General features: G+C 42.4%; 1 protein-coding gene across 2 annotated transcripts in view; it reads right to left on the bottom strand.

Annotated features, from left to right (window-relative positions):
* Nucleotides 1-19837, bottom strand: part of GSAP (gamma-secretase activating protein) — a 69873-nt gene that overhangs the window by 12880 nt on the left and 37156 nt on the right. For both annotated transcript variants that reach the window (XM_059712749.1, XM_059712750.1), the window contains 9 exons: nucleotides 18346-18438; nucleotides 18012-18229; nucleotides 16427-16496; nucleotides 15640-15722; nucleotides 12908-12961; nucleotides 6017-6145; nucleotides 5050-5108; nucleotides 4356-4387; nucleotides 1966-2027 (listed from right to left, as the gene is read on the bottom strand). In XM_059712749.1, coding sequence (XP_059568732.1) covers nucleotides 1966-2027; nucleotides 4356-4387; nucleotides 5050-5108; nucleotides 6017-6145; nucleotides 12908-12961; nucleotides 15640-15722; nucleotides 16427-16496; nucleotides 18012-18229; nucleotides 18346-18438 — 800 coding nt within the window. The remainder of the gene's footprint in view (nucleotides 1-1965; nucleotides 2028-4355; nucleotides 4388-5049; nucleotides 5109-6016; nucleotides 6146-12907; nucleotides 12962-15639; nucleotides 15723-16426; nucleotides 16497-18011; nucleotides 18230-18345; nucleotides 18439-19837) is intronic.

Here is a 19837-nt window from a genome sequence, read left to right as displayed (position 1 = left end):
TTTTCCAAATTTATCGTTTGCCTTTTGTTTTTCTGTTTAAAATTTTTAATCTATCTTTTCCTATATGTCTATATTCAATAACACACTAAAGGGCCTTCTTTATTTCAAAACTATTTAACTATCCACTTATTCAAATTCTTTCACATAGTTAAGTATTGTATATCCTACTCCTTTATCTATCTGATATTTCTATTGATTTATGGCAGTGATTTTCAACTTATGTGCCACAACAATTTTTAAATTGCTCGAATGTCAAATAAAAAATGACAACAGCTAACACAATAGCCTCCAGTGCAAATGAATCAAAATTATACTATGTTTTTGCAGAATTTTAGTAATTAGTTTATGTGTGCCCTGAGATGAAAAAGGTTGAAAATTGCTGTTTTATGGTATAAAGTGGTGATATTTGGGATAGGATGAATCTAACTTAATTTTCTTTCACAAATAGATAACCATTGACTAAGTTTTTAAAAATTATTACTTTCCACATTGACTTTTATACATATTATACACTAAAGATTCTAATCACATATCATACTAAATATTCTAATTAAACTACAGTCTACTGACTATTTTGTACAAGCACCATATTGTTGCTGTCCATGTAGACCAACAACACAGTCAGATATCTGGTAATGACAGTCCTACACCTCTTTACTGTGTCGACTGAGTCATTTAGTTGCTGGCAGAGACATTTTATTGGCTTTTTTATTTTATGTTATTAATCTAGAATTCTAGATGCTAATAAATATTAACCTAGATGCTAATAACTTGTGAATGGGATATTGTTTTCCATTATTATTTCTAACTAGTTAATCCTGACTTTTTAAAAAATAAGATAAAATAAATAATAGAATCAGCAGCTTACTAACTTGTTCCTTATTTTTCACTTTCCCAGTTGTTTATTCTGTTTGTTTGTAGTATTAGACAGTCTTAGCGTCTTCTTTTACTTTTGTTTCTTATTGCATTGGCTGCAATTTCCAGAACCATGTAAAATTTTAGTGAAAATCACAATGATCCTTAACTTATTTCTGATTTTAATAGAAATGCCTCCAACATTCCATTAAGAAGGATGTTGACTATTAATTAGTATTAGATTATTCATTGTCAGTTTCGGTTTTAAGGTTATGCTGGCTTTTTAAAGTGATTAAGACACTTCCCATCTTTTTTTGAAAATAATTTACATGCCATGAGAATTACCTGGTCTTCGAAAGTTTGAAAGAACAGGCTGATTAAGTAACTTTGCAGCCTTTTAGGAGATGATCTTTGGCATGTTTTTCTAATTATTTTACAGTAATTGTGCTTTCAGGTCTTCTATCTCTTCTTGGCTCAGGTTTGGTCATTGTATTTGCCAAGGATACTCTGTTTAACTAGAATTTTGAGGTGTGTGAACATGTATGTATACATACTGTTCTCGTATGTTTTAACTTGCCATATCTAGTAGATTATCCCCTTCCTAAGCTTGCACAGTATTAAAAACATTTTATTAGGCTTGCCTGATGTCTCTAATCAGTCTTTTAAAGATTTTGGGGTTATTTGCCAATTCTGACCTTTAATTAATTTGTTTTGCTTTATATTTGTTTGGTCTTCCTAGTAGTAGGATTTCCTGGGAAAGAATACTTTATTCTGTTTTATTTTAAACTAGAAATACGAATGCCACAGAGACGTTGCTTTTTCCTCATTTTAAAAACTCTTAACGTACATTTCCTTATGATGTTTCGTAATTATGTATTTATATTGGGGTAATTGACTAAAGCGTGTCTCCCCCACTGGACTGTAATTCCAAGAGGACAGAAATCATCTAGGTGTTCCTTCCCACTGAACACACAGGGCGTACAGTGGCTGGACACAATTCTGTGTTGAAAGAATGAAAAACAAGATCAGGATGAGAAGTACAACTTAGCGCTTTCCTCCTTCTTGGAGCCCATGGTTTGCTGCCACCTCAGGGTCCCACAGACCACTCACCAGCCCCACAAGCAGCCTCTGGTGGCTGTCTTCCTCCTGCAAGAGGGGTGTCACTCTTGGCTCTGAAATGAAACAGAGCAATTGTCAAGCAGGAAATGGGCTGGGGAAAAATTGAATCCGCCTGGGTTTCCCCTCTCTTAGTCACTGGGAAAACATGACAGTTCCCAGATAAAATAAAAAATTTTCACTAGGTTAGTGTGACCTACCCCTGCAAGCTGAACTTCTCACTCAGGTGACTGCAAGAGCGCTCTGGGCAGCAGATTCAGGTCGAGACCCGGGTGAGAAAGAACAAAGGAAGGGAGGAAGGAAGGGAGAAGGAACACATCTCCCAACAGCAACAGGCTCTGGCTTTGATTTCTCTTCAACACAAAACCTCACCACTGTCCAAGAACTGCTTCATGGTTGACAGAGTAACCTCTCTAAACTCTAAGGGGGACACAAACACAGGGACAGGGACTTGTTGGAAGGATCACATGACTCCCTTCCTTCTGGCCTCCCATAGTTCAGTGTTTTCGGGAAATACTAAGCTGAGGTCCCGGGACCTATTACTGTGGCAATAATACTAATGGGTCTGTTATCAGACTGAAAGCAACTAAGTCAACATGGAAAGTGATATGTAAGGTCAAATCCAACGGCGCTTTCTCCACCGTGACTTGCACTTCACCAGCAAGACTGGGAGGGGGGAGCAGGGGAGCAGTGTTATTGGAAGATCTGCCCTAACACTCCCCTGAGGGCACCTGGGCACCTCTGCCCTGCTCTTCCTGTCCCAGAGCCTGAGGCACAGCGCCGGTCAGGAGGACTGAACTCTGCTGCCTTCCCCGCTGAGGACTCCTGGCGGGAGGCATGAATGCCTCTTGACACCTCAGGAGAATTCCGACATGGATCCCACATAACCTTCATGATTAAGAAGAAACAATGCAGGGTTGAGCCCAGCAGCCCTGAATTTCACACGAGTGTTCCCTTTCTGGCAGTGATGTCATCCTTCCTAGGCAACTGGCACAAGCAAAGCAGGGGCAAGTTCCCAAAAAGGTGTCAAGAGAAAATGACTCGTCACAGGATGCAAGCAGGCCTGAAGGACAGGAGCAGACGGGGCTCCTCGGGTGGGCGGGGAGGGGGGGCAACAACAGAAACAGACCACAACAACATTTCCCATATTGCAAACCCCTGAATCCCACACGCGCACTGGGCAGGACCTTGCCGACAACTGCTGCCAGGTGCTGGTGATGCAACCCCTGGCTTCAACATGGATGGCCTGGTAACAGTCAGAGGCTGGGCCCTGGGGCCGTGCAGTGGGCCCAGGCTCCATCTGCCTGGGCTGGCTGACAAGTTCACCGTCACGGTGCATGATGGTGGACCACAGCTGCGAATGTGCAGCAATACACTGTATAAAACAATTTCCGTTAGGGTCACCCAACATATACCTAACAGCCAAGCCCATAAACATAAGTGAGATATAAAAGCAACAACGTTTTACATAAAGACTGACTTGTATGAACCCTGAGAGAGTTCTGACAAGACTGCAAAAGGGCTTATACCTGGATATGCTTAGCATTCTCCTCCCCCAGTTTTCCCAGCTGAGTCCCCTCGGTTGTCAAGACCCGCCCCAACCATCCCTACTCCTGCCCTCACCCCTCACCCCTCGCTCCTTGCCCCTCACACCTGCACCCTGAGGTTACATAGCACCTATCATCTGGTTTAGAAATTACGTGTTAGCATTTCTTCCTCACACACGAATGATATACCAGCCACCCCAGGTATCCCATTGTGCCAAGAGCTATAGCATTTACTCTCCTTTTCTCCCCACCTTTGCCCTGAGGAGGACCACACAAAATGGTTAAATGGTTTGCCTAAAAGGACACGGTTAGCATGAGGCCCAGCTGGAGTTTAAGCCAGTCCTGTCTGGCTCCAAGCCCAGGATCTTCCCACACATCGCTGGGCTTACCTAGGGGCTCCTCATCTTTGCGCCCCTATGACCTCACCCAGTGAGTGCCCAAGTGTCAAACCAAAATGAAAGCAGCACACCAGGCAAAGGCCCTTATGTGATCAGACAGCTGGAGGGAGTGGCGCCCTGAGCCAAGGGAATTTCCAAAGCGCATCTTGTGGGTACAGCCAGTGGGCATGTTAACTAGATCAACTCCATGCGGGAAAATAATGAGCGCCAGAGGCCAGCACTCTGGGACCGACAAGCAAAAGCACACTCAGCAGCTGCCCCTGAAGGTCCTGGTGCCAAGACAGACATGGATGGAGCTCGGACAGGAAGATGTTAAAGGTGCTGCCTCCACTGCACTGTTGGAAGTGGGTTTCTTGCCAAGCCCCAGTGGAAGGACGAAGGGTGTTACAAACAAAACAGTGACTGGAATCCAAAGGCTTGATTACAGGTCTTTTCTTACCCGAATTCCTTGCTTCTAGGTTAGAAATCACCCTACAAAGAAATTAGCCAATGTTATTCACACAGGAAACGTTCTTTTTTTTTAATGAAAGCCACAATAGCGTACAATGATATCCTCCTCTAACAACCCCTGCAGAAACTGTTTCTCAGGCGGGTGAAAACCTCAAAAACTTTCATCAACTTGGCAAAAGCCACATTAGGCAATTATGAAACTCAAAGCCCTTTAGTGCAAACAATGACAATAATTTAGAACAATTGCAGCTCTTAGTTATTGGAAATAATGGGAACAGAAAATAGAACAGAAGTTGGAATGGGGCCTGTACTTGTAGCATTCTCAGATGACTCACTATCCAGAAAATCTGCTTTCAAAATAAGAGCAAGCTCACAGGCCAATATCACTTTTTAAATCAGCCTACTGTCTGTATCCCCCTAAAGTGTTCAATTAATAAGAGCTTTCTCTACCACTTCCTTACAAATCATCCATCCATAGGGTACAAACCTGTAAGGCTTAACAGATAAACTTTTCCACCAGAAACTCTGACATCAAATTCCAGAATAGGGCCCCACTGACTGCATTCAGTAAGCTGACAGCATCATGATACACAAAAAAAGTAAGCTACTTCCATGAAAAGTAGCCAAAAAATAAGTCAAATGATAACCATCCTACAGATACAAGAATCCCCAGTTTCACTTACTTTACAGCATTATCAAGAATATTCCTCACATACGCCTTGGACCTTCTTTTTCCTGTTTTCTAGGAGTGAGAATATGTCAGAGGTATAAAAGCTGAAGGTATTATGGGTGACATTTTTCACATCAAGGGCATAATGGAATACAATTAAGAGTTTCAGGGAAAAGAAATACACCTTCCAGGTAAACAGATAAAATACCTAGATTATTAAAACTTTGTTTCTCTAAAACTATTATAAATTTACTAGAGGCCCAGTGCACAGATTCATGCACTGGTGGGGTCCCTCAGCCTGGCCTGCAGGGATGGGGCCAAAACCGGCTCTCCAACATCGTCCGAGGGGTCCCAGATTGCAAGAGGGTTGTTCTCAGGTGACGCACCCCAGAATCAGGCTCCCTTCTCTCTGGTTCCAGGTACATCACCCGATAACTGCAGCTGCCAAGTCACTGCAGCTTGGCAGCTCCTGTGTTGAGCATCAGCCCCCTGGTGGCCAGTGCCCATCATAGCTACCGGTTGGACAGTCAGATGGTTGCTCAGGGTTTTATATATACAGATAGGACATTGCAAATCAACTATACATTAATATACAGTAATACTACAACTATATACAACAATCCTCAGGTCTCTTCACCCGCAATCTTCCCAATGTTTACATCTTATATAAATGACTATACGTGGTACACTATCCAAATCAGACACTGACACTGGTACAGTGAGTGGACAGTGCTGTCATTTTATCACATGCGTAGATTCATGTACCACCACAATCAAGAGACAGAAGGGCTCTATCACCCAAAGAAGCATCAGAGAAGCACCTCTGACTGCCTATTGGGAGATTGGTAGCAACAACGGGAAAGTGCCTGGCAATTGGGGAGGTGCTGCAAAGGTAAGCCAGCCTTATGACTTGGGGGTACCACCGGGATCTAACATGCATGCTCTTGCTTCTTGCTTTGTTGTCATGAACCCACACGTACCTCTTCTGAGATCAGGCTGTGCCACTCACTCCTGACCACGCTGTTGTTATAGTGTAAGGGCGGCTTGGAGTACTTAACATATTCCAGGTTGGCGTTCAGTTTTTCCCAGTAGTTCTTAAAGCTCTGCACCTGTAGGGGACAAAAACATCCATGAGCTTGAGCAGCAGGCCCTGTTGGCCAAACTACCCAGGAGGGCCACACAAGCCTGCTGCAAACCTGGGATCCCTTCCTTCCTCGGCTCGTATGGGGCAGCATTTCCGAGTGCGTACCTCCCATGAAGGATGGCATTCTCATCCCAATAGGGATTCTAAAGTAGAGAGATTTAAAGAGTCGTTGCTTCCCCACTTCCTTTCCTACTCCCTTTTACACAGAGAGAGCCGCTGCCCCCTTCCCCAAACTGGTATGACTCCCCTGGGTTAAGGCTAAGCGGGTCAGCCTATGTTACACACACAGTGTTGTATCAACAATGCCATGTTCAGTCAGAGAATGCTCGTGAGATTTGGAGCACATGGAATAGGCTCACTTTCCCACCAAGCTTATCTACTGCCAAAGAATTTATTTTTCAAGATGTAGGAATCGGAAAGGCGAAGTGAACTAGCTTCACATCCAGTTGCCAAATACTCCAGAACAGAATAGCTGGCATCCTAATTAGGTCTTTGACTTATTGATGTAATTGTACTACCCTGAAGCAAGAATGTATCCATTAGGTTCATTTTTAAATTAAATGAAATATTAAGCCTCTTCAATGTTGAAGGATATAGTGACACAAATTGTTTTCTTTTAAATCAATAAAGATAAGTTTATTATACACACGTTCTTGCCAACGTGTGTATCATATAAAATAGGCAATTATAAAAGATTTGAATGGAGCCAAGGTTGCAATTTGAGGCCATAAAACAAAGTGAGCTAATGCTTACTGTGGTAACAGACTTGGCTGTATTGCAAGAGAAAAAATAAGAAATAAAATATGCCTCAATCAAGAAACATGCCGCCCTGGCCAGTTTGGCTCAGTGGATAGAGCATCAGCCTGGGGACTGAAGGTCCTGGGTTTAATTCCGGTCCTGGGTTTAATTCCGGCCACGGGCACAGGCCCAGGTTGCAGGCTTGATCCCCAGTAGGGGGCGTGCAGGAGGCAGCCGATCAATGATTCTCTCTCATCATTGATGTTTCTCTCTCTCTCTCCCTCTCCCTTCCTCTCTGAAATGAATAAAAATATATTTTAAAAAAGAAAAGAAACATGCCCTTATGTTAAACGAGAGCACATTATCCAAATTCTTACTGAACGGACGGTCAATTGGTTCAAAATGGGTTTTGGAGTATCTGTGAAGTGAGTTACATAATAATAACTGCTGTTTTAGGAGCCTGAAAGCCCAGTCCAGCCAACAACCCTTCTCACAAAGATAAAAAACTATTTCCAAGACAGTGTCATTTCTAGGGGAATCGTAACACTGGAGCCAGGTCATACTCCTCCTGTCCTATCTCGTTCAACTTTTCTTTCGTTTTCTGTTTATTTATACTGAATGTATCTTTATTCATCCTTTGGACTTCCTTGCATTGAAATAATAATAATAATGAAAGTAAATCCTGCTAATATTAGGTCCCTGATGGTTAAGTTACTGCAACTTACTTGCTATTTCACCTCTGGGCCCAGGCACACGGCAGCCAAAAGCCAGAAAACTTACTGGTGTTGTGGTGACATCTAGTGGTCAATAAAGCTATCGGCTTTTCCTGCATTGGACAGGCGTTCCACCATGCGGCCCACAGGTATGTGAGGGGAGGAATGCGGTGTCCTACCTGTCACAGGGCCTCTTCCCCTCAGACCAAATGCCACCCTCCCATCAGAAGACCCCACCTCCCACACCCACACCCACACCCACACCCACACCCACACCCACACTATGGGTCCTAAGAAAATCTCTCTCCCAAACTGCCTTCCTCCTCCTCACTCCCCCACTTAAAAAATCCCTTTTCTCAGCTGAGAAAAAAACAGGTAAAGCAAGTCCATGGACAGGCTTCACGGGGGCTCATGAACCCACTGCTGGCATATGAAATGGAGTGTGTGTTTGTATGAGCGGTTTTCTGGGAAGGTCGATAGTTTGCACCAGATTTTCAAAGGAATCCATGGCCTGAAATAGTTCAAAACCACTGAGTTTGAAGGAAAAGAATCTAAGTTTAAAACAACGACAGCAGCTTACACTTAAATAAGAAACACTGTTAGCCAAAAGTCTCCAAAATATTTTAATATAAACTTACAGGTCTTTCAAGGAGGCCACTGGGCTGCATGTTATACTATAGCTATTGAGGGAGTCCAGAGAGCAATGCCCAGCATATGTCACTCCGTGGTATCGACTAGATAACTGATGCAACCTTTTGAGCTATAAAAATTCATGGGGATCATTGTAAATTGGGAGATCTATTCGGAAGTCTGGTTAATAGATGAGACCCGAAGGATGAAAAGGATTTGAGTAAGTGAAGGATAAGAAGAGGATATTCCAAGGGGAGCTCTGAGGAAGTGAGTGGAGACTGTGACACCCCTATGTGGATTCTGGGTTTAGATCAGAGGCAGAGCCTTAGAGGAAGCAGAGAAAACAACCAAGAACACTTCATTCTCGGTGGTGTAGATAGCTGCCTCTGGAGTTGATTCCAACGTCAGCAGCCACTGGATCCCATCCCCTGGAGATGTAACTGTTTGGGGCGTGACCTGAGCCTCCCGAGTTTTACAGGTTTCCCAGGCAATCCTACCGTTCAGCCAGCGCTGAGAACACCACTTGAGCATGTCCAGGTAATCCCAGTCCCGACGCCCACCCTCAAACATTTTCCTCTATCTGCGCCCCTGGTTAAAGGTGGAGGAAGGCTGAGATTGTTGTTAAGTGACAGGAGACAGCATTAAAGAGGAGGTTTGGGGCCAATCTGTGAAGGAGCTCAACTGCCAGTGAGTACCAGCATGCTCATTAATCCAGAGAATATACGAAGCCCACGATAAAATTGTAGATATTGGTGGCACTGCACAACCACATCCTAACAGCCAACCGGGGAGCACAGACAGCCACTCCTCTCAGTCAACCAGCACTGATGGAACTACTTGCTTACTAAGCGCTGTATTCATCAGAAACAACTGAGCAAAGAGAAAGCCGGAGGAGCGCATGCTGGCTACTTTAAAAGAACTCATAAAACTTTAAAATACACACACAAAAGTTTTATAAGAAAGATACCCATGAATTTAGCTGCTTCTGGGAGACGTGGTGTTAGAAGCCCTTAGATACTCCAGGAACAATCCAGAAGCATTTTTCGACTCAAGGGGGAGTTTTAAACTTTGATTTTGAAAGAAGTTTCTTCTTGAGAAATAATCTATTTTTGTCTCCTAGGATGACATGGAATAATTAACAAATGTAGACAATGACTACTATTAACTGAACAAAAGAACGAAAGAGTTACATTAAGGGACTGTTTCCCATTTATGATTTGGATTGCCAGTTGATTTTTTTTTTTTTAAGTATTTTTAAGCCCTGTGGTGCAGGCTCATCTGCAAATTGCTGTCAGGAGAAAACATCTGCCCTTCATTTCCAAACAACCCTCTGGCTCTGGTCCTAAGTCTTCTGATTCACCAGCATCTTCTCACTGGAGAGGAAGCCAACTCAGAGAGAACCTTCCCTCTGCAGGCCAGGGCTCAACCAGCAGGGCTAAAGCTCCGTGCACTCTGGCTCGTCAGTGGATACCACCTCAGTATCAGCTTTTACTTGCAGCCCAGAGTAACACAGTGACCCACCACCTCCAGCGCAGACAGAATAAAATAGAAAAGTCTATGTGTCCACGAAGCCAGCGAGGCACCACGCTAAGCCAAGATGCTCTGGTGGCTGGACTCCTGAGGTGACAGATGAAAGGCTCAGCCTCTCTGGCTGCATCTTGTTCAAGCCTGTGTTGTTCCCATGGCTTTCCGGCTAACAGCTTCTGCTTGGTGTTGCATATAGACATGCTAATCATTAGAGGTATGCCACTTGCACCTTGCATTTTGCAAAACAGTCAGCCCCTTACCAAAAAATGCCTTTCCTGAGGAGATAAGGGAACTATGTACAAAAATAATAATTGTTTATCAAGGATTTGCAGGAACCTCATGACTGAGCTCACATCAACTAGAGTGAACAGGCTAAGAACAAAGAAGTTCCGCAATCTTCCTCGGACCCCTGCTGGTGCCCAGAGGTCTGTCATCCTCAGTCACCTCTTGCCCCTACCATTTCCCCTCCCTTGATATAAAAGAAGCCTGAATGCTGTACTTTCTCAGGATGGTTCTTTAGGATGCTAGTCTGCCATATTCTCGGCTTGCTGGCTTTCTGAATAAAGTCACCTTTTCTTGCCTCAACACCTTGTCACTCAACTTATTGGCTGCTGGGCAAAGAGTGGTACGAGCTTGGACTCAGTTTCACTGAGGCTTCCTGTTAAGGGGATTGCATGTTGCAAGTGCAAATTCTCCTATTTATAAATGGACTTCCTCCTTTTCCCAACGTCTAGTAACAAAGAGATCTCTTCTTAGCTGGGTGAAGTTCTCTTAGCCATTTTCATAGGTTTTATTTTAATGTAATCACTAAATATGGCTCTAAATTATTCCATCTCAAAATCAGCATGTACCCTGAGAACGCCAATTGCTCAGCGGCCTTCAGACACCTGATAGACACTTACAGCCACACCCTCACTCCTGAGTGGTCATAGGCAGGCCAGTCTCTGGGTCAGGTAGTTAATAACCTCTAAACAAATGATGAAATAAAAGGCTTCCATTTTTTATAAGATGAAACTAAAGATGTCTGGCTTAAAAAATACTTGGGTAAAAATACTACATTTCTCCATCTTTGGGATGCTCTTTCAACTTTTATCTTTATTTTCAAGTTACTCTTCCTTTTTTCAATCTGTACTAGTACATGCTTCCTGAGGTAGGACAGTCTTACTAGTTTCTCTTGTCATTATAAAATCAAGAATGATTTTTAACCTTTTTCAAAAGTTGCCGCTTCCCTAGAGAAAGCCATGCTTTAAGCAGGGATAAAAATCATCCTAGGAAACTGCTCTTGATGACATCCCTTCTAGGATGAGACTTGTTCAATATACCCCTTTTTTCCTTTTTAAAATTCTTTTGAAAGTAATTTTATAAAGTAAGGAAGCCTGTTGTCTTTCGGGTGGCAATCCTCTAACTCAACTGGTTTATGTGTCCTAACATGTTCATAGGGGCAAAAGCACGTTTACAGTTTGAATACGTGAAACAGTTTATTCTTTATTATTATTTATTAATCATTGTCTCATTTATTTGTATTATAACTGTAAACCTACTTTTACCCACCCCTGTATATGAAACGTCTGTAAAGTGCTCCACTTCAAACTAAAATTATCTGCAGAGAAAGCAGGAGGAAAGCACGTATCCAGTTGCATTTTTCCTTCCCTCTCCCGACTCCTTATCAGGGCAGTCACACCAAGGAGAACAGAAGCAATTGTGGGTCAGAGTAAACAGGGGGTCCCTTGGGCCTCACGGAAAGTCTGGCTGCAAGCATGCTTTCAAAGGTCGCTTAGGATTCAGGTCGTAGGTGCTCAGAGCCAACTGCTGTCAGGTGAGCGTGGCAAGAACAGTCTTATAACTGGGGCTGGGAGGGAGGCACAGAGGGTGGGATGTGTCACCGCAACAAGGTCCCTCACAATATAATTAAGCTGGAACTTGGGGTAGAAAAAGTTGGTCAAAGGCAGCAGCATTCAGTGATGAGTATCATTCAAGCAGGGATGGAGAACCAAATGAGAGATATCAGGGCCAGGTGTCCTGTGAACCGGAAGGCACTGATTAGTCTTCCAGGCAGAGTGACTGGGGTGGGGGTGAGGGAACTGGCCACACCAAACCCAGGACCATCTTCTCCTGAGCCCAAGGCCAGTCCCAGCAGTAGACCCCTGAGCCCCACCCCCCTCACCCCACCCCCCGCCGCCATCCCCCAACCCCCATCCCCAGCCCTCATCCCCAGTGCATCTCTGTGACCTCAACCACCCACGGCTTTCCCCCAGCTGCCCAGGCCTGGCAGGCCCTTCATGGATCCAAAAGAATCAAATGTAAAGAAAAGGCAGTTGCACACTGAGCTGCCTGCTGCCAAAAGTTGAGAGTTCCCAGTACACACCAGTCTATAATTAACAGGAGGCAGTGCCAAAACCAACAAAGGAGCTTCAAGGAAACTGTACTAAAATACTCCCCAGTTCTTAACTACATATGCATTCGCTACTACTCACCCACCCACCCCATTCTCCCTATTGTATTCAGACAGTCTTCTGAAACCACCAGACTACAGAAAGACACTAATAGCTACCGCTCCGAGGGCAGGAAGGAGGGGTGCAGCAGCTTGAGCGAGGCCACAGACAGCCACTGCAGAAACAGAAAAGCTGTTCTTAGAAGCTAAAGGAAATGAAATAATCCCAGCCAGGTTACTTAATGGTTTTAGGGTCGTGTGTGTGTGTGTGTGTGTGTGTGTGTGTGTGTGTGTGTGTTTGTGTTATGAGGGGGTGACAGCACAAATGAAGTAAAAAAAACAGCTACCAGGCCAGTAAGATAATTACCAGAGCTGATGGGTTTAAGGCGCAGTATAAAGCACTAGTTCTATATGGTTTACAATGAGCCCTGTAATTCTCTTCCAGAAAACTTCCCTGTTCGAAGAGCATTCCTAAGAATGCCATAACATCCTTCTCCATGGCTACTCAACCACTTAGGAAGGATAAAGGCTCTAACCTTTATCCCCGCCTCCTCTGACAGTTCACAATCCCTCTGGAACTGCCATTATACTCGGGCCGTGGTGGTGTGACGAGGTGTGACACCAGTGTGGCGGCAGCAAGGAAGCCGGGCACGGCTGTGCCTGAAAGTCTCTGACTCTGTGGACTCACCTTCATCAGAGGCAACGTGATCTCTTCCGTCACAAGGCTTATTCCAGGAATTTCCTGCAGTGGGGGCCAAACAGACACACGATGTCAACTGATGTCAACGGCCACAAGCTCAAGCCCTCAGGAAAGGTCTCCTGCACAGACAGAAGCCGAGGGCAGCGTCCAGTTTGCTAACCTCTACTTTAAATAAACCCCGGAGTTTATAAATAACAGTGAACACAGCCTATCTCTTGCCTCAGGAAGAAAATGACTCCTTAAAGTTATGATTTTAATAGTTGACAGTGTCTAAAGGAAAGAAGAAGATGAATAAACAGAGCAAACAGTATATGGTTTGCATGTTTCCATTTGCACTACCAGTGTAATAATAAGGGGGGGCATGTTCCAGGTTTTATAATCCTTCCTCCCTCTCCTCCTCTTTCATTTAAATGCACTGCAGTTGGTTCCAACTCACTAGAAGGAATCAAGATTAACTGGATCCTTGTATGACTGCCGTAGAAAAGTTTTCTGCACCTCACCCTCCACCACAATTTCAGAGCTAAGAGACCCCTATAAAGTTGGCGCAATGCTATCACCATGGCAACTGTGAAGGGTGTGCACTTCATCTCAGGAAGTCCCAATTATAACCTCCTGCTGACTAGTGAGCATTAAAACAGACACTGACCATAAGAGGATAAACTTCCAAAATTGCCTTCTACTCACTATTATTTTCAAAATGTGTTTCTGTGTGAATTATGCATATCAGCCTCTCAATTAGTCAATTCATCTTCCATTTCCAAAAAAAAAAAGTACATAATACATGAGAATATAATTCATAAGGTGTTAAGTAGAAATAAAATCTGATATTTGGATAGGACTTAAATATCCTGGGTTATACTGGGTTTAGAAAGGGATTGCAGGGATAGAGAAATTTGTAGAACAGTCAAGCAGCTGAGTTCTCCACTGCGAGAATAAAAAGCCTGTGAAAAGAATCTTCTGTGTGCTTCACAACATAGGACATTTCAAAAAAAAGCATTAAAGTGTCGCTACAGCTTTAGGTTATAAATAACACCTTAAAATAGGTATAACATGGCTAATTGTTTGCATAGCATAATTTAGGGTTATCAATGTGTAAGAGCACCCTATTATCTGGTATCTTTAAAAAAACCCAATTCAGTTATTTCACAAAAATAATCTGCCTCCATACAGAAGTGTGAAATTAATGTTTTCTATTGTGCCAAGTGCTTATTAAGGGTGCAGCAATGAGAGCATTTGCAGGTTAGAGAAATAAAAAAAATTATCTGCATCATTGCTAAGGAGAAGCATAGATTTTTAAAATTTCAGGATCAGAAGAGACCTTCAAGGTAACCTACTTTAACCACAAGAACCTTAAAGCAACGTGGCAAACCCTAAAATAAGCTTAGTACACAGGGGGTTATAACTTGGGGGCTTTTTACATTGTGCTTCTTGTAGGATGTCACTTTATACGGCCACAGCAGCTCCCCTGCCACACGAAGCCATGAGAAATGCAAAAGTGAAGACTGGCCTGTCAGGCTGATGTGCTCCATCTTAAAACACAACCCTGAGAACTCCAGGTCCTGACCCTGCCTCCAACACTGAACCTGACAGGGCAGGACAGCAAGAGAGAGCGGTGGGTGCTGAGCGGAAGAAGCTGAGATGTGCATTTCCTGACCTGGTGGCATACCCTGCAAACTTCCTGCCACATTACCACAGCGTCTGCATGTGTATTCACAAGGGCTCTTACCAAAAACAGGGCGGACCTGGTATAAGCTCAGGTCGTCACCTTATAATTCTACAGTGAGGCATGGACATTTCATAACTCTAACAGCTAAAGACAAGAACAGAGGGCCTTGAGGAAAACACTGCCATTGCACATACCAAAAATTGAGATCTTAATCAAACACACCTAAGGTGTCTTTCTTCAGGACGATGTTTAAGTAGTCTCCGTACAAAACGGAAAGGGCCACAGGTTATCCGGGAGCATCTTTTCCTAGGTCTATTTCCAGAATTGAATTTATTTCTCTAAATGCCTTTCTGATCCGAACTCCCTGCCTCAAGACTGGCTAAGCATGCAGGCTGGCATCTACATAGGAAAGGAGAGAAAGCAGAACCAGAACCTTTTTCGGGGGAAGCCAGTGCTTGCTTTGCACTTTCCCATCCAGCCAAGTGCAGTTCATTGCACCTCGTTCAAGAGATAGTGAACCGTGCTCTAGCTCAGCGCTCCCTAATTAAAAGGAGGCAGACGGCACCAACAGGAAGAAAAGGTTCAAGGAGTGAGTTTGCTCAAGGTTACCAACTTACTGATTGTAAAGCTCTAGCGTTATCACACATTTTCCTAGCAAGGTCAGGGAGGTGCTAATCTGCTAAGTAAAGAGAACCACTCAGACTAACAGCAGTGGTCCAATGTTCCTTGTTTATAAAACCCCAAGAAATGTTTTAATCCACTCTAGATGCTAATCAAATTAAGATACCTTTTGAAGATGATAAAGGTTTAGGTCTGTTTGGTAGTGGGAAGAATAACAAATATCCTCTGCCTTCTCCTCAATTCTCCTGTTTTATAAATAGCTTTGGCCAACAGCAAGTATTATTTTTCTGCCAGAAAATGCCAATTCAGTTCCTTATCAGTCAAAATCAAAATGAAATCACAGCCTTAGTCACTGTGACAGGAGTGCCCTACAACTGACCCACAACTGTGAGTTAATTTCAATTACGTAAGGAACACAAAAACTGTAACTTACTGTATTCCAAGTGAGCACTGAGGAATATGGCAAAAGTTTATCCATGTTACTTGTCTCTGGGTATATGCTCCAATATGAAGACGCTGAGCAGGTTTTTGAAAGGAAAAAATAAATAGACATGGTTTAATAATCAGGCAGTAGACACTGTCATTTGCCAAAATGAGCAAACCAGCAACAGTTGTCATCCTCTAAACATTAACCATTATAATTTTATCTACTGATTAGAATGTTCAGATTCTGCTTTTGACAATGACAATACATTTTTTAACAATTATTTGACATCCTGGCTGGTGTGGCTCTGGTGGTTGGAGCATAGGCCTGTGTACTAAAGGGTTTCTCTCTCTGTTTCTCTCTCTCTCTCTCTCTCTCTCTCTCTCTCTCTCTCTCTCTCTCTCTTTCCTCTCCCCCCACCTGCCCGCAAATCAACTTTTAAAAATAAATAAAAGTAGGAATTGCTTTAAAAAATTAGGCACTTATATTTATCCAAATGGCATTATAACACTTTATATCAAACCAGCCAACACAAAACAAATGCTACATTTTACTGAAAAAAAAATCACTGATGAGGTTATAGAATCATAATCATATCTTTTATCTCATCAGCCTCTGAACAGCCACAGCTTCTCACAAAACCACAAAAGAATGAAATTTAATTAGCTGCTGACTACAGTAGAGGGGGTGGGGAAGCTACTAACCAGCATTTTGACAGGTTGAGGCATTATCAGTGTAGTATTTTCCCTCAGGCAAAAGGGTCAAGGATTCAACTTAAAATGTGGGCAACACCTACCAATTATAAATTCCTGAATGGGGTCAAATGAATAGTAGGCAGAGATGTTCTCAGAAATCCATTGAATAATCTTTAAAAAGTAAGAAGACAATTCTGTTAATATTTAAATCTGCACCCTGCCCCCACCACCAAAGAAGTATAAAATATATATGAAACATATCTATTTCGGAATTGCCTAAGAATATACTTATTTCTATACTATTCTAGACTAGAATAGACTAGACTAGACTAGACTAGACACATAATGGAAGCCTGTGTAGGTAAAACAATATTATAAATGAGATCCTTTTTACATGTCTTTTTAATAAGTGCCCTTGGCTGGAATCCAAATAAACCTTCCTGCACCCAATGTTTGTTTTTGCTAGAGGAGGTCATATTCTAGCAAGGAACCAGTGGGAAGAGCTGTGGGATAAAGGAGTAAACAAACCCACTGAGCTGGAGGCAGCAGAGCTGGGTCTGACTTCCAGCTCAGTCATCAGTAGGAACATTGCCACGCGATTTAACAGCACTGTGCTGTCCTCTGAGGGGAGGGAGGAGGGATATCCTGTGGTCGACAGCTCTCCCATCGTCTCCAAAACCATCCTCGTCAGCTAGAGGAATAAAGCCCCTCGTTCTCTACCTTAGAATTTACTCTCATGGTTCTATTCCTACCAATAAATTGTTTTTTCCAAACCTATTCCTGTTCATTGTATTTATTTTCACAACTAAGTAAACAAACTATTACCATAGACAATCAAACCATGGATGCAAAGAGTGTTGTTGGGTCAACCAAAGTTAGATGCGTTGGAAAGACTCTAAAACACTTACTAAAAAAATGAGGTATAGGTGAGGTGACTATAAAAGACTGAGGGGAAAAAATGCCCTACATAAACACATTGCTTTGAAATTATTGCTCTCCTTAGGAAAAGAAAAAAAAAAAAGAAGAACAGGAATAAGAGACAACACATTACTAGTGTGTGTAATGTAAGACAAATGATTTTGAACTTCAATTAGCTGGCAGTCAAATAAAGGGCTTTCATTTACATCAGAAGATAGGTGAATAAATGTACTTTCATTTGCTTTAGGTTAAAATAAAATGTTTAAGATATCTGTTTTTCAATTAACCAACCACCGATTGGTGCCAGTTAAGTCTCTGACTTCGCAGGAACTGTAGAATTTAATGACAGAATGTGTAAAGGTGCATTGTAAACTATTATGTGAAATTTAAATGCAATTTTCAATAAAATATATGCCACCAGAGTTTAGTCCATTTGGCAATATACTCCAAATATAGAACAGGTGAAAAAGTAGATATTTGAGAAACTCATTATTTACGGAGCACTTCCTTAGAATGTTACTGATGTAGCTACACATTCATTCACAATATCAAAAAAAGAGGAGTCAAAAGAACAGACAGCACCCGCTGAGGTCTGATTGGGATCCATTAAAAAAGAGCACAAGAGAAAAATATATTCAAGTCAGGATGAAGACATAAACCTTGATCAATTGCTAACAAATAAACATAGCTTCTGTTCATGTCCAACCACTAAATAAATACATCTGATACTGTCTATTTGCCAATGTTTAAACTTAAGCTATGTCCCACCCGGGCTTCCAGAAACTCCGGGTCTTGGCCACATGAGAGCACGCAGTGCAACACGGCCATCTTCTCACAGTCTGGCCGTGTGTCCCACAGGAGCCGTAACAAATAGGACTGGTTGAGGGACGCTCTGTAGAGCTTCCCCGAACACCAATCCAGCACCAGGGACCCCGACAGTGACTGCAGAGGTCCATGAGGTAGCATATCCATCCCTTCATTGTTTCCTGGCCAAAAAACAAAAAGATCAGCAAGTAAAAGGAACCTTTCTTACCCAAACATAAACATTCAAGTCAACAAATTCAAACGGACCATGTTCTTGAGGGGAAATCTTCAGCCGTACCTGTCAAAAACAGACTGTGGCAGGTCAGGTCTGGATGCTGAATGTTAAGTAGATGAAAGAAATGGCCAGGTAAGTAAACAGCCACGTAATAGTCTGTAGAAGAGAAAGACGGAAGTCATCTACATGTGGTAAAAGCTGTACAGGTACAGATAAAGCCCAGGACATCACGGTATTCCTTTTTTTTTTTTATCTCTTAAAACAAAAGCTTTGGTCAATGTGGTAATAAGCTGTCTGCTGTCAGTACATCCCATCTTACAGCCAGCTCTCATTTATTTCTATCTGTGGCTAATTTTACTCAGACCTTTAGCAATGGTTATCTTAATCTGATCTATAGTTTTGTTTCTAAGTGAATTGTGGCTTTATATAATTCTAAATGATCTTTGGGAGCAAAATAAAATAGAAAAAAATTTTTAATAAAAGAAAAGAAAAAAAATAAGCAACATGAATTATTTCTTAATCTGATAAATTGGAAATAGCTTATCATGGGAATTTCCTTCAAAGTTTCTGCCAGTTTGGGGAAGTTCTAAGATTTCATTTCCCATGTTTACCCACTCATCATCACCATCATCATAGTCATGCTTATCGCTGTCATCATCATCATTATTTTGTTCAGAGAATCTTTAAATTGATATTCATCAAAACAATCTCTGCAGGCATCTGACACATTATGAAGTACTAGTTTATTTCTTTGCATAGCTCACTGCCTCTATAGAATTCACACCTTCATGGTCCTTGCACTAGATATTTTTGTACCAAGAACATTTGTATGCAGATTGAGTCAAAGTGTAAAAGTACATTTCTGGAGAATGGGAGGGTAGAAATACCAATATTTTCTCTAGGGTCTTAGGAAAACAGAAATTCACATGACTGTAGTGAATATTATGCAGATGAAACATTTAAATTACAAGTGAGCCAGCTGGAATCTTATTTCCCAAAGAAGCAAGTAAATATGTGCTAATCATTTGCATAGAAGGCATTCTATGCAAAGGAAAGGAAAGAAGATGTAAAACTCTAACCAGTCACCATGGATCCAGTGAAGCTAAAATGTTTAGCACAAATGGTTGCAATAATATAATCATGGCAAACCTTAAGGAGAAAAACATAAATAATAATATAGTAGGGTACAGTGGTAAGGGTTTAGGCATCAAATGACCTACGCTAACCGGTTCATTAGGATGTCCCTGGGAGAGGGGGCATTTGGAAATATCTGAAGGTGTTTAGGGTTGTCACAATCATTGGGGTGCAGGGGGATTCATTCCTGCTGCCATTTGGTGAGTGGGATGTTCAGTCGCTCAATGTGCAGGACACTCTCACACAAAGAATTACTGTCTCACCAAAAATAACAATAGTATCTGTGGTAAGCTGGCCTCCAAATGTTCAGGTGCTCATCACCAGAGCCTACGAATATGTTACCTTAAGGGATAAAAGGGATCCTGTAGATGTGATTAAGGATCTTGAGATGGAGACAGTATCCTGGATTACCCAGTGGACC

Source organism: Myotis daubentonii, chromosome 10 (assembly GCF_963259705.1).
Source record: "Myotis daubentonii chromosome 10, mMyoDau2.1, whole genome shotgun sequence".
Lineage (NCBI taxonomy): Eukaryota > Metazoa > Chordata > Mammalia > Chiroptera > Vespertilionidae > Myotis > Myotis daubentonii.
This window is presented reverse-complemented; position numbering and strand designations above follow the sequence as displayed.